General features: G+C 47.8%; 1 protein-coding gene across 4 annotated transcripts in view; it reads left to right on the top strand.

Annotated features, from left to right (window-relative positions):
• Tshz3 (teashirt zinc finger homeobox 3) overlaps positions 1-14,190 on the top strand; it is an 80,082-nt gene extending 65,892 nt beyond the window's left edge. For all 4 annotated transcript variants that reach the window (XM_026789920.1, XM_026789919.1, XM_005368408.3 and 1 more), the window contains one exon: positions 9,691-14,190. In XM_026789920.1, the coding sequence (XP_026645721.1) occupies positions 9,691-12,896 (3,206 nt within the window). In that variant the 3' untranslated portion in view covers positions 12,897-14,190. The remainder of the gene's footprint in view (positions 1-9,690) is intronic.
• The last annotated feature ends 1,039 nt before the right edge of the window (positions 14,191-15,229 follow it).

The following is a 15,229-nucleotide window of genomic DNA, read 5'->3' as shown; positions in this document are numbered from 1 at the left end:
CAGCCCCTCACTGGGGGATTCTCAGGGCATATTCCCATCCCCATTCTCTTTCACTCTTGATGCTTCCATCTCTCTCCCAGTCAGCAGACAGAAATAGGTTCCCCTTGAGTATCAAGAGCCTGGGGTTGCCAGGGGAGGTCATTGTTTGGCCAGTGTCAACCTAGCACCGAATGCTAGCCCTTGCTTCTGCATACCTCCAAAGCTCTTGGTTCTGGGCTCTTCGGACACCTGAGGAGAGTTCTTGAGTCCCAAATCAGCCTGCAGTGGATACAGTAAATGGTCATGAAGTCTGCAGCACTCTTAGATACCCGTGTAAAAATAACACAGGAGCACGTAGCCTCCGGTGCTTTTCTGAACAGTTGTCACCGGGCAGAGATTCTTGCATCAACTACATCTGTCCATCTTTGTTTTTATGGTTAGATTCCAGTGAGAATTTCTGAAGACTTTGAACTTCTTACCCCACCCCCACTCCACCCCCACCCACACAGGTGACTGAGAGTGGGAACTGAGCTGACAAGGGATCTGTATTCAGCTTGTGGGATGCAGTCTGTCTGGCAGCTGGGAAATAAGGGGTCCCTAGCAGTCATTGGGGTCTAAACGCCTGAAGTGCCCTCTGGAAGTACTGACTGGCCTCCTGTTGAGAAAGCACTGGCAATCCTTTGGCAACTCCTAAGCAGTGCTGCTCTTGGGTAGAGCTGAGCTTGGCCACTGCTGTACCCGATTCCTTCCTAGAATCCCACAAACAGCTGGCGTCATCAGAAAACCCCCACAAGGTCCAATGGAGTAGGCTTCACTGCCTCCTTCCTTGTCCTTTAGTTTTCTGCCTCCTTTCTCCATGCTTCTTCTTAAGGCTTCTCTTGAAAGGCAGCAAGACCCAAGTGCTGGCTTTGAGAGATACCCACTCAAGACCCTACAGGACGGTGCTGAGCCCAGAGCTAGCCCAGGACCATGCTGATCCTGGGTGCTTCCATATGAAACAAAACCCTGTGCAGCTGGCACACAGCATTTATCTTGGGATGGGACCTTGGTTCATGCATCATGAAGTCTTTGGTGGGACCCAGGAGATGACTTTGGCCAATTTGCTGTCCACTCTGCTTGCTCTGTCTTGTTCATGGTGAAGAATAGTCACCTGCAAGATTAGAAGGGCACCAGCCTGGGGCAGAATAAGCGCTAAAAGCCAGGCCTACACTGCTGTGACTTGGCACAGTTTCATAGACGAAAATACAGTGTAGAAATGCCAGCACTGGTGGCTTATCCTCTCCATGGTCCAGGCTCTTGAACATTGCCCTCACATATGTCCTGGAGCTCTCTCTGATGTGAGCCCTTGGGAAGCTGTCCCTGTAGGCAGTCAGTAGTGATTCAGACACCTCCTGATGATGTTGGCATCTCTTCTCGAATAGCAGGACTTAGAGACTCATGGAGGCTTTGGCATTGACTTCAAGTTTGATCTGTGTTCCATAACAGACTTGTGATGTGTACGAGTCCCAGAGAGCCCAATAGCTGTCCAATTTGAGGCACGACCCTGGCATCTCCCTGTCTCCAGAATGATCACAGGAGAGGAGAGGAGAGGTTTGTTGAGGTCACGGTGGCCTCCTCTACCCTCTCTAGATCTCAGTGTGCCTTCTTGGTCGGGATGGCAGAGGGAAATCTCTGAGGATTCCTTTCCACCTCCGCAGGACTGAGGATTGAACCTTGGCTCTCCACACGTGCCAGGGCGGTGTTTACTATTTAGCTACATCCCCAACCCTCTTAGCCCTTTTCACTCTGAGACAGGATCTCATTAAATTTCCTCAAGCTGACCTTGAACCCATTCTGTGGTCCAAGCAGGACTTACACTTGGAATCCCTCTGCCTCAGCCTCCGGAATCCCTCAAGAATTGTGCAGCCAAACCTGGCTTCTGCTTCGCTGTTGCTGTGTGCTTCAGTCTACCGAGTGGTCAACCCTTAGCTGGTTACACCTTTAAGAAGGAAAACTGGGAACTCAGAGAAGATGGACAAAAAGATCCCCAACCTTAGAATTGTCCCTTGGCACCCCCTTGGGGCCTCATTTCCATGGCCACCTTGGTGGATACCCTCATAGCCACCTCTGTCTACACCAGAATTCCAGACTCCTAGCCCATCACCATTTTATAGCCTTTGCACTAAGGTGATGTCAAGCTTGCATCCTGTCTTATTCCTTCCTTTCTTGACCACCTCACTCTCCTGTCTTTCCTTCTTCACCTCATCTTCTCTTTGCTCCCTCCCCTTCACCCCCTCCTTAGCTTCTTAAAGCCCTTGGCCTTGAGTCTCACCCTGCATCCTCATCATTAGCCCTGGGCAATGGTGTGGGTCTGATGCAATCTAAACTCACCAAGTAGCACGTTCTCCAGTCTTCTTTCTACTGGGCAGCCCCTTACGGTCGGTAAAGCGCTGTATCCAGGTCCTAGAGTTCAAACTTCACAACCTTAACTTCAGCCCTAAATATGCTCACATGTGCAGGGCAACTTGTCATCATTCCTAGGAGCACGGTGCAGCCATTCCCTTTCTTACCAACCGTACCCTCTCCTTGCCCACCTGTCTACCCACAGCCTCTATGACCTGAGTGCCCAGAACAAGTTTTGCTTCTTCACCTTGGGGTAAGCTCAGTAACAGTGTGATGAAGTCACTTCGACTTACCCAGAAAGAAATTCTAGGGTTCCTCAGCTTGCTGCTTGTATTTTTGTTTATATTTATATGAGGTGCATTAATTTCCTTTTACCCAGAGGTAGAGTTTATCCAAGGATGATAAATACTGTTGAGTGGATTCCTGCCTCCTGCCCTTCTTAAGGCTATGGTGGGCCTGCTCTTTACCCTTGAGCACATCCTCCAGTCTTGCAGGCCTCCTGGAGGGGAAGGCGTGGGGTCCTTGGAAGTATTATACTCTGCATTCCAGCATACACTCACTCCCGTACCCATTTGGGGTTGGGCTTTTCCATGTCCAGACCTAGGGGTCAGAAATAGCTGAGTGTAAGTCTTTGAAAATCAGACTTAAAAGCAACAACAAAGCAATAAAAACCCTAGGTATTCCTTCATCCCTTTCTACAACCAGAGGCAAGGAATGTGAGACCCTCCTGTCCAGTCCACATAGTGGACTGGGGTCATTGTTTCCTTTGTGGCTTGCCTTTCCAGGAGTATTGGGCAGCTGGATTTTAAAAGATGCTCACAGATGTAAGCCTCTTTCTCAGGAATGTTCTTTTACCTGTGTCTCGTTTGGTTCTGCTTCGCTGGGTTCTACTGTTGAACCTGCCATCTAACCCAGCACTTGTGTCTTTCTACACTGTGGTTTCTACAGAGCACGTGGGAGTTGGATATTGGTCAGGAAGCTGGTGTGGCAACTTGACCACCCTCATGAGGAGAGGCTATCCACCAAGTCACTTGGAAAAAACGTGCAATACAGGTGCTCCTCCCCGAGTCCACCATTCACTTGGAAGTCTCTGTTCACGCCTAAGTTTTCCTTTGCTTCTTATGCAGCCGTAGGTGGTTGGAATGGAAGCCGCTTTGCGCTTATAATCCAGCTGTGTCCGCTGTTGGAGCTTGCAGCAAAGTTCAGTCTTCCTTATGATGCGGAAAGGCATGATATTGAATCCATGTCGGTCACATTCAGAGAGTGGATCCAGAAAGGACTTAGCATCACACCCTAGACCATCTGGGACTGACTCGAATCAGAACCCACCTTAACTAGTTAGCTGTTTACAGGGAGGGGGGACTGCAGGAAGTCAATTGTAATATTCCTCTGTGCCTCCTGTGGGGGCAGGTTGAGTGGTTACTGTGGATCTGTGCCATGGTAAAGCCAATGATTTAAAGGTGTCCACCATTGATTTATAATTTGACAATGACCCTTATGGATTCACATATTGACATTTGATCCTTTGTGTGACAATGTAACAAGTGGGGCCACCAAGGGGTTGTCTTAAAGGGAGGTTTTTAAGTTTGCCTCACATAAAATTAGGGTGGTTCTTGTGCTATCTTGGATTAGGGCCCCGAGGCGTTCTCTGCTGTCCTGTTCTAAGATGTGGCCTTTCCCTCGACGTAGATGTCCACTGTTTGTCATGGACCCCTTGCAAAGCCAGCAGTGGGTAGTTTGGGTCCAAGACTTCTAAAGCTATGTGCTGAGTATATCCCTTCCTTTATCACATTAGCTCACATTGGACATTTTGTTAAATAACAAAACTGACTAGCACACTGGACACAGGGCCATGTAGCAGCCATCCGGGAGGAGGAGGCTGGGGTGTGTGGGTATGGTCCTTACCATATGGAGTTGACATCTAGTTAGCACCTGGCTATAGACCAGCAGTGTCAATGGGAACTACAGGGACCAAGGCTCCCTGTGTCTTCCCCCACAGAAATGGGCTTCCATCTTCAGAGGCATCAGTGAGCAGCAGGAGGTTAGGAATGAGAGATCCTGCCACATCCTAGAGGCCCAGAATGGCTTGAAAGAAACAAGGACAGAGTAGAGGGAGGATCTTGGGGGCACTTTGAGGAATTTGGGCTTTTGTCTCAGGCCAGTGAGGAGTCTTGAGGTACCCCAGGTGAGTGATGTGAGCAGTCAGCTGTTTTGTAATATCCCAGTGACTTCTCTTGGTACTAGACTGAAGGGTGTGGAGTGGGGAGGGAGGCATGCTGGTGTCTGCACCAGGCTGGGATGGAAGGGGGCAGAGGCATAGCCAATCCTGTTACCAAGCCTGTTAATACCACTCTGGGTAGCTGACAGTAACCTTGGGCTAACCTCTTCCTAGCCAGTGAATGTGTAATGTTTCCCTACTATGAGGAGGCTATCCCCAGACAGCCACGCAAGAATTCAGATAAAGATGTGCATGAAGTTGGATAGCAATGGAAGAGTCAAATAAGTATACAAGAGAATGGTAGGACATTCTCAGGCTGTCTTTTCTGTCGGGTGCTGGGACAACATCAGCATTTGAAAAGCTACTAATCCAGAGAGACAGTGATTAAAGCCACCAGTATCCCCTTCTGACTTACTCTATCCAGGATATCAACTGTTGCAAGGTCAAAAAATAATTCTGTACAACCACAGACTTTGCATGTTTGATTCCATCCAGAGAGGAAAACACTCAGGCATGGCATAGTGGTACAAGCCTGCAATCTCAACACCAGGGAGGCTGAGGATCCTGAGTTGGAGGCAGCTTGGGCTACATAGCAAAAATCTAGCTTTAAAAAGGAGGGGGTGGGGAGGAAAGGACCAGAGAGATGGCTTAGCCATTAAAAACACTGACTGCACTTCCAGAGGACCTAGATTCAACTCTCAGCTCATAAGCAGCCATAACTCCAGTTCCAGTGGATCCAATGCTCTCTTCTGGCCTTAACGGGCACAAGGCATGCGTGTGATTGATAGACATACATGCAAGCAAAATAAAAAATAATAAAAATAATTATTGTTTAAAAGGAAGTAGAGTAATTTTTTCCCTGCATATGCAAGGCCCTGGGTTTGATGATTCCCAACACAAAGGAAAATATGAACTAAAGTCTAAGATTTGATTTTCTTTTTGATTGTGTATGTGTGTATGTATGCACATACGTGTGTGCATGCATGAGGGCACATTCACACACAAGAATGCAGATGCCCACAGAAGACAGCGCCTAGATCCTCTGGAGCTGGAGTTGCAGTTGGTTCAGAGTTGCCTGCTGTGGGAACCCAGAACTGAACTCAGTCAGGATCCCGTCAAGAGCAGTACTCACCCCTGACCACTGAGCCATCTTTCCAGCCCCCAGATAGTACTTATGAAAACTACTTGGTTATGTACCAGAAAGGACAGATTGATGCTTCAATTCTTAACCCTTTGCTCACAAAAGTCTTAAAATTGGAAATGGAGAAAGAGGACCTTGTAGATCCCTGTATTGGTGCCCTCTATGATACACATGGGGAAACTAAGGCCCAGAGGGGAAAGGGCTATTTCTCTTGGGACAAGAGCTTCCTTGTTTGTGGAGCAAGTGGATGTTCCCACCCATACATCCCCTCTGCCATTCCTCCGACCTATTTCCACTCTCTTAAGTTTGTTTATTTGTTTGAGACAGGGTCCAAATAGGACAGGCTTCCGTTGAACTCAGCATGTTTGTGGGCTCTCAAGGTTTTAAACTCAGTGATCAAGAGCCTGTGACATCCGCAGAGGAGTGGCGATTGCACAACACAGCAATGCCTGTTCTTGGGCATCCATTAAATTATGGAGGAAGAATCCATGGTTAGTATCTGCATCTTAGTCTCAGGAAGTATTCCCTGCATTTGGGTCTGAACCCGTTGGTCTTTTCTTGCTAGGTAGTGAGGTTCCTGGCATGAAAGTGTGCCAGGATGCATATAAGGACCCTCAGAAGCCTGGGCAAGGCTGGAGCTAAGTTGTGGGAGGCCAGATCTTTCCAGAACCTAGACCTTCCTTTTCCTTAGGGCTAGGTTTTGCTCCCATCAGGGAGTTTGGCTTGCTTTCTTTTCCATACTAATATCCATCTCATTCATCAGACTGATGACACTCTGATACTGTTGTCTATCTGAAAGAGAATATTAGAGTGTGCTGGGGACCAGCCCATGGTGGGAGGTGGTCACATCAATGATGCACACAAATGGGATTTCAAAGGCCTCCCAGGTATTCAATGTGTGGATGCTTCCACCGAGGGCATGGGAGCCAGGCAGATGCTGAAACAAAGGCTCATTTCCTCCATACCATCATGCTACTGTAGGCACCCCCATGTCCACTGTTAACATCTCCTGGTTCCTCATGTCTTGTAATGACTGCTGTCTGTGGATTTATTCCTCTCCTGCTCTTCACTCTGTGCAAGCTCCAGAAGAAAAGCAAATGCCCAGTGTGTGACGTTGAGGCATAAGATGGTGGCTCTGATGTGCCTCTCCGTGAGGCAAGCACTCATTGCTATTCATTTCTTTTCTGTGTGTTGGGACAGAATTTCCCAGCAGAAGCAATCTGAGGGAGGAAGGGCTTATTTTTATTTGGTGTTTCGGGGGACAACCATTTCATCATGATGGCAAGAGTGGAAAGAGTCTGGGCACCTCTTGCCGGGCAGAAAGCAGAGTGCCAAAGCCAAAAACCAAAATAGATCCTCCCATCCAAAGCCTGGTCCCAGGAACCTACGCTGCTGACGAGGTTACAGTCTCAGGTCATAACTCCCTAAAACTAGCAACAGTCCAAGCTTAGAAGAGACATGTGTTTGTCAAGGACAGTCCATGTACAGATTGTAACAGCATCTGTCCCCATCGTTGGGGCCCCACCTCCCCTGGGGTCCCTGGCTGCAACACAGGCCATGTTTTCCTTCTCATCCATAGAGTCCCTCCTTAGTGGTTGGGGCCACAGCAGGTTTCCAGAGCCTGAAACACGTCTTGCTTTTTCCAGCTGCCCTCTGCAAGGGTTGTAAGAGAGACTGCAGGCCCACTCAATGCCCCAGCCCCCACGGTGCTGGGTGACTAGCCCTCATCAATTCGCCCCAGACTGAGTGGACTCCTGAGAGACAGGAAGTCTTAAGCCAGAATAAGTTCCAGGCAAATTGAAATACTTAGTCACTTGACTCCAGATGACCTCCCTCCAGGTTGGATCTCTGAAGGCATTTGGGAGTCAAGATTTCTAGAATGTTCTGCAGATTGGGCAGAGTTATGAGAGGGATTAAGATTGTCCTTTCCTGTTTCTGTTCTAATTCATGATTTGCATTCTGTACTGTCTGTTGGAAGAGTGTCCCTTTGGCTACGTGATGGTCCTCTGAGCTTCCCCTCAGGGCCTGGCCTCAGACTCCAAGCTCACTGCAGCACCGCACACTGGGGCAGACCACAGCAATGCACTTCGGCCCATTTCTTTTTCCTGCCTTCTTTTCGATACAGGATCTCCCTGTGTTTATCCAGCCTGGCCTAAAACTCGTGATCCCCTCTCCCCAAATGCTAGTGTTACTGACAGGAGTAGATCACCACTCGCGGCTCTTCTGGCCACTTCAGAAAGGTGTCCTATGCTTCGCACTCAAGGTTCCTGCATCAAGGCCCTGTCTCAAAGCTGGGGCATGATTCCCATCCGAGGTCATATTACCACCACTGCAGGAATTGTCTCCCTGCGGTTCAGCTTGGAAGTTATGGTGGTCAGGACAAACGCAAATTTGGTGGTGATCAAACAGGAAGGTAGGGGTATCTGTGTAGGTTCCAAAGCATTGACTCCGTTTCTTTACATTGTCTTTTTCTGCTATGAAATTCACCTGGAGCAAATCACGTCAGCTGTTGAATTCTACAATCAAGGCACCCCTCCCTTTTTTAAGAATTCTCTTTTTCTCACCCTGGCAATTACAGCATATTCCTTTCACTCTGTGCAGTTTGGCCTTTTGAAACCAACTTGTAAAGATCTCATCATGTAGCCCTGGCTGACCTGGAACTCAGTGTGTAGAGCAGGCTAGCCTCCAACCCACTCTGCTGCCTCTGCCTCCCCAGGGCTGGAATTACAAGTGTGTGCCACACACCCTGTATCCATCGGACAAAAAAAAAATATCACCCACACCACCCCATTCCCTTTCTCTTTTGGCTTAAAACTGTTGCTCACACAGGCCGGTTACACCACAGTGTACCTAAAACCACCAAGATATAGAATCACCCGAGAATAGAAAACTTGTATCACGGTGTCCCGTCAGCACTGATGTTCCCAGAGCTCCGTGCTACCCGCGGAGGCTAGGGCTTCTTCTAGGACTCCTAGCTGGTGGGTTCGCTGTCCACCTGCTCAAGAATGCCGGCTGGATTTCCATTCCCAGTACAAGGCCTCCAAAAAGACAGAATCCCTGTAGGATACCCATGGAGCCTGTTCTGAGTAAATATTGACAAAGTAGTCTAAAGAGCAAACACTTTGACATTTGTAAGGTCCACCAGCAGGTCTTGTATATATTTATACAGCAGGGGTGAGCTCCGCATACCAATTTCCCTGAACCTGCTCTGATATAATTCCATACAGCGGTGTGTGTTGGGAGGGGTAGTGACTGAGTATGTGGGGAACAGGGCCAGTGTTGGGGTGTAGCCACTCACTGTCTTCTCTCCCAGGAACACTTCAGGTTCCGTCCCTGGCAAGAAACTTAGCCTGGGCTTCTTTTAGACCTACTTTTCTAGGAAGAAGAAAAGGAGAAAAAGCCACAATCCTTGGTTTTGATTTATTATAATCGACAAACTTTCTTTTTACTTGGTAAAAATCTTATTGATGTTTCTGTACTTTATATTTATTAAAGACTGAGCCTCAAAAATTGTAATGAGTAAAAAAAAATGCTTGCTTAATTTAAATTGTAAGTCTGTCTGTTAGGAAATGCGTTAGAGGTAGGAGAAGCATAAGACATATTAATTGACAGACAGGAACTGCTGTCTCTGAGGTTGATACAAGTAATTTATTACTTTAGAAGTGAATGCCACCTCCAGAATGTGCTTCATTAATTTCAAATTTAGTTTTAATTTCAAGCTGTTGCCCCTTGAGAAGAATAAGGTGGCAAATTATGTTTGAAGAGCAGATTTTTTTTGCTCCAAAGAAACATCATATTTTAACTATTTAATTTTACAAATAAATGTGCCCATCTCATGTGCTGCATTCCCAAGAGCCGAGAACGTATTCTAGGTATGTTCAATCCTTACTAATCTCTCTTTCTTTCCTTTTCTCCTCTTCCTCTTTGTTCTCACCTTCTGGTGTCTCCTTCTCGCCTGTGATCACGGCAGCCTATGTTTCTGATGAGTTAAAGGCAGCCGCCTTGGTAGAGGATGACATAGAGCCTGAGGAGCGAGCGGCCGATGGAGAACCCTCAGCCAAGTACATGTGTCCAGAGAAGGAACTCAGCAAGGCCTGCCCAAGCTACCAGAACTCACCAGCCGCTGAGTTTTCCAGTCACGAAATGGACAGCGAATCTCACATCAGCGAGACCAGTGACCGGATGGCTGACTTTGAAAGTAGTTCCATCAAGAATGAAGAGGAGACCAAGGAAGTCCCTGTACCCCTGGAGGACACCACCGTGTCGGATAGCCTGGAGCAGATGAAGGCCGTGTACAACAACTTCCTGTCAAATTCCTACTGGTCCAACCTCAACCTGAACCTGCACCAGCCCTCCTCGGAGAACAATGGTGGCAGCAGTAGCAGCAGCAGCAGCAGCAGCAGTAGCTGCGGCAGCGGGAGCTTCGACTGGCACCAGAGTGCCATGGCGAAGACCCTGCAGCAGGTGTCGCAGAACCGCATGTTGCCTGAGCCCAGCCTTTTCAGCACCGTGCAGCTGTATCGCCAGAGCAGCAAGCTGTATGGCTCCATCTTCACCGGTGCCAGCAAGTTCCGCTGCAAAGACTGTAGCGCCGCCTATGATACCCTGGTGGAGCTGACGGTGCACATGAATGAGACAGGTCACTATCGCGATGACAACCACGAGACCGACAACAACAACCCCAAGCGCTGGTCCAAGCCTCGCAAGCGGTCTCTGTTGGAAATGGAAGGGAAGGAAGATGCTCAGAAGGTGCTGAAGTGCATGTACTGTGGCCACTCCTTTGAGTCCCTCCAAGACCTGAGCGTCCACATGATCAAAACTAAACACTACCAAAAAGTGCCTCTCAAGGAACCTGTCACACCCGTCGCAGCCAAAATCATCCCTGCCGCTCGGAAGAAACCTTCACTGGAGCTGGAGCTGCCTAGCTCCCCCGACTCCACAGGTGGAACCCCCAAAGCTACCCTGTCTGACACCAGTGATGCCCTGCAGAAGAACTCCAATCCTTACATCACGCCAAATAACCGGTACGGCCACCAGAATGGGGCCAGCTATGCATGGCACTTTGAGGCCCGGAAATCTCAGATCCTCAAATGCATGGAATGTGGCAGCTCCCATGACACCCTCCAGGAGCTCACAGCCCACATGATGGTCACTGGCCACTTTATCAAAGTCACAAACTCAGCCATGAAGAAGGGGAAGCCCATCATGGAGACGCCCGTCACACCCACCATCACCACCTTGCTGGATGAGAAGGTCCAGTCTGTGCCATTGGCAGCTACCACGTTCACATCTCCCTCCAGCACGCCTGCGAGCGTCTCCCCAAAGCTGACTGTAGAGGTCAAAAAGGAAGTGGACAAGGAGAAAGCCATCGTGGATGAGAAACCCAAGGAGAAAGAGAAGAGCAGCGAGGAGGAAGAGAAGTATGACATTTCTTCCAAGTACCACTATTTGACTGAAAATGACTTAGAAGAGAGCCCTAAAGGGGGGCTAGATATCCTTAAATCCCTCGAAAACACAGTAACGTCCGCCATCAACAAGGCTCAGAATGGCACTCCCAGCTGGGGGGGTTACCCCAGCATCCATGCCGCCTACCAGCTCCCCAACATGATGAAGCTGTCCCTGGGCTCCTCAGGGAAGAGCACACCCCTGAAACCCATGTTTGGCAACAGCGAAATCGTGTCTCCTACAAAAACCCAGACCCTGGTCTCTCCACCCAGCAGCCAGACCTCCCCCATGCCCAAGACAAACTTTCATGCCATGGAAGAACTGGTGAAAAAAGTCACTGAGAAAGTTGCCAAAGTTGAGGAGAAAATGAAAGAGCCCGAGGGCAAAATGTCGCCACCCAAGCGGGCAACGCCGTCTCCCTGCAGTAGTGAACAGAGTGAGCCCATTAAGATGGAGGCCTCCAGTGATGGTGGCTTCAAAAGCCAGGAGAACAGCCCCAGCCCACCAAGAGATGGCTGCAAGGAGGGGAGCCCTGCTGCAGAGCCGGTGGAGAACGGCAAAGAGCTGGTGAAGCCTCTGAGCGGGGGTCTCAGCGGCAGCACGGCCATCATCACGGACCATCCACCAGAACAGCCTTTTGTGAACCCCCTGAGTGCCCTGCAGTCGGTCATGAATATCCACTTGGGGAAGGCTGCCAAGCCCTCTCTGCCTGCGCTGGACCCCATGAGCATGCTTTTCAAGATGAGCAACAGTCTAGCCGAGAAGGCAGCCGTGGCCACCCCACCACCCCTTCAGGCCAAGAAGGCGGACCATCTGGACCGCTATTTCTACCACGTCAACAATGACCAGCCCATAGACTTGACAAAAGGAAAGAGTGACAAAGGTTGCTCTTTAGGTTCAGGGCTTTTGTCCTCCACGTCCACATCCCCAGCAACGTCCTCATCTACCGTGACAACGGCAAAGACATCTGCTGTCGTATCATTCATGTCAAGCTCGCCACTGCGCGAGAATGCCTTGTCAGATATATCCGATATGTTGAAGAACTTGACAGAGAGCCACACGTCAAAATCCTCCACTCCTTCCAGCATCTCGGAGAAGTCTGACATTGACGGGGCCACCCTGGAAGAGGCCGAGGAGTCCACTCCGGCGCAGAAGAGGAAAGGCCGTCAGTCAAACTGGAACCCTCAGCACCTGCTGATCCTACAGGCCCAGTTTGCAGCCAGTCTCCGGCAGACATCCGAAGGGAAGTACATCATGTCAGATCTGAGCCCCCAGGAGCGCATGCACATCTCGAGGTTCACGGGGCTCTCCATGACCACCATCAGCCACTGGCTGGCCAACGTGAAATACCAACTTCGGAGGACAGGTGGAACAAAGTTCCTCAAAAACTTGGACACTGGTCACCCTGTGTTCTTTTGTAACGACTGTGCGTCACAAATCAGGACTCCTTCCACGTACATCAGCCACCTCGAGTCGCATCTGGGCTTCCGGCTACGGGACTTATCGAAATTGTCCACCGAACAGATTAACAATCAAATAGCACAAACCAAGTCACCCTCAGAAAAGTTGGTGACGTCCTCCCCGGAGGAAGACCTGGGGACCTCCTATCAGTGCAAGCTTTGCAATCGGACCTTTGCGAGCAAGCATGCCGTTAAACTTCACCTTAGCAAAACTCACGGGAAATCTCCAGAAGACCACCTTCTGTTCGTTTCCGAGCTGGAGAAGCAGTAGCGTAGGCTCCAGGGTGGAAATGACTGGAGGGAAATGCTGAAGGCACCTTAAAGCCCCTCTGTCTTGTTCTTGGCACATGTTCTTATGTTAGCTGCAGAGCATCATTCCGGGCTGGACTGTTTGGTATAACTGTACAGTGTTTAATAGAGAGGTGCATAGAATCAGCTGTTGTTACTAGTAAAATAACGAAGGTTAAAACGCAGTGCTAAGTGTTTGGAACTTTGTGTAAATGGGATTTAATTGTGAGCATCCCCTCGATGCTTCAAGCTGCATGCATTAACAGACAGTTTAATTAAGCATTTATAATGAAACCAGGCACACTTTTTCCATGAAATTTGGGTGTGCTGGCATTTCTCACCCTTTCATCTTTAGCCCTCTGAGTACTACGAAGCACTTTTGCATTAATTTGGTTAAAAAAAAAAGATAATAATAACACAAAATAATAACAAATAATAATAATGTATGAAAACTGTTTTTAAACTCCTTACCAGCTTAGTTATAAGGAATAATAGGAACCTCCATTTATGCAGGTCTGCAGGGGTATAACACGCCTTGAAATTTAAAAGAATATTATTTTCACATTGAAACATAGATGTATATATTGTATAGATTTCAAACTCTTATGGAAAAATGTGACCGGTTAAATGACCCTTTCTTTCTTGCATTTATAACAAGTGTTTTATGTACCAGCTATACTCTGGGCACAAGCCACGCCTCTGTATAGTGTATATTTCCTTATCTTTTTTCTTTTTTAAGGTTTATGTTGTTGTTGTTTTTTTACATGCAAACGTTGTAAATTATACAGAAAATTCCACAGATAGCATTTATAAAATATGCAGAAGCATTATCTCAAAGCAAGGTATGATGTTTGTTTTGCTATACGGCACATCTATATTGATAGAGGGTTCATGTTTAAATTATACATATTTATTAGCATTCTATTATCATTTGTTTGGAGGCCAGGAAATCCATCCCTGGCAGACATCATAACTATTTTGCACATGGTTCTTTAAAGGTATTTATTAGAAATTAAAGGATGCTCAAAATAAACTCAGTGCTCAAAGGGTTAAGTCTATAGGAAAAGGAAAAAAAAAACAATTTAAAAAAAAACAAACCAACAACTTGTACTGTATTTCCTGAACAGTGATAAAGCCTTTAAAATGTTTGTACTGTAATCCTTTGCTTAAAGTCATGAGGTGTTCTGTGGGACAGCCTCCCCCACTTATTCATAAGCCCTTTTGGTTGCTAGTTCATAATGTGGGATGCTTTCTTTCTTCTTTTTTGCTCTTTCTCTCTCTCTCTCTCTCTTTCTTTCTTTCTTTCTTTCTTTCTTTCTTTCTTTCTTTTTTCTTCCTTCCTTTTTCTTTCCTTTCCTTTTTTTTTTTATTTCTATCAGTACCTTTGCTTTGTCCTTCCTAATTATTCTCCCAAGACCCCACACTGCAGTTTTATCTTCAGGCTTATGAAAGGTAACCCGTGGTTACCAGCTCTCCAAGCCATCCTGTTCCTCTCCATTTCTGGCGGTTAATTTGCAGAAGTAACTGACAGCTGACACCATATGAGAACCTATGTATAAAATATTGGCATGTAAGCACCACAGACACCGTGACGCACTCTGTGCCCTGTTTTGTTGTCGACAATGCACACCATGATGTGACTCTTCATATAACCCTTCTTTTCTACGGCAGCATTAAAATTGTCTTTTTTGCTATAATTTTGTGTTGCGTTCACAATTATGTCTGAGATGTGCTACGACTAACGAGCACATTAAAATTAAATTGTATGCGATCTGTTTATGACTGACTCGGTTGCTGTGTCTGCCAGGTGCTGGCAGTTGGAGGCTGCGCGTAAATCAGGGGAGTTTTAGTGAACTTTGGTGTGTATAAAGAAATCGAGACGGCTTGTGTAGCATTTCCCCGAGGAATAAAGATTGGAAAGAAAGGAGAGATGCAGGTGAGGTTAGAACGCCCCGTGGGCAAGGGGTGTCATAATAAAATCTCCAGGGTCAAAGCTTCATCCGGGTCACACTGGATAACTCTCCTGGGTGGGTCTGGTCTCCCTTCTGGGTGCCCCCGTGGTGTTCCCAGGCTGAGGGAAAGGTCCCTAAGAGATTCTGCACATAGTGGTTTATTATTGGTAACTTAAGCTTTTAAAAGATCAGGAAGCAGAGAGGAGCCAGGCATTCGGACTTTGGGATCACCTGTTCTGCCCAAGTTTAAAGCAGCCAGAGGTAACCCAGTGTGGGAGGGGCCGAGGGAGACTGAACCCATCCATGGCAAGGGTAGGAAGGAAGCATTTATATGATAATCACAAGCTTTTATTGGGTCTGGCAA

Source organism: Microtus ochrogaster, unplaced genomic scaffold (genome assembly GCF_000317375.1).
Source record: "Microtus ochrogaster isolate Prairie Vole_2 unplaced genomic scaffold, MicOch1.0 UNK32, whole genome shotgun sequence".
In the NCBI taxonomy this organism is placed as follows: domain Eukaryota; kingdom Metazoa; phylum Chordata; class Mammalia; order Rodentia; family Cricetidae; genus Microtus; species Microtus ochrogaster.
Note: the sequence above shows the minus strand (reverse complement) of the source record. Positions and strands in the feature narration are given on the sequence as shown.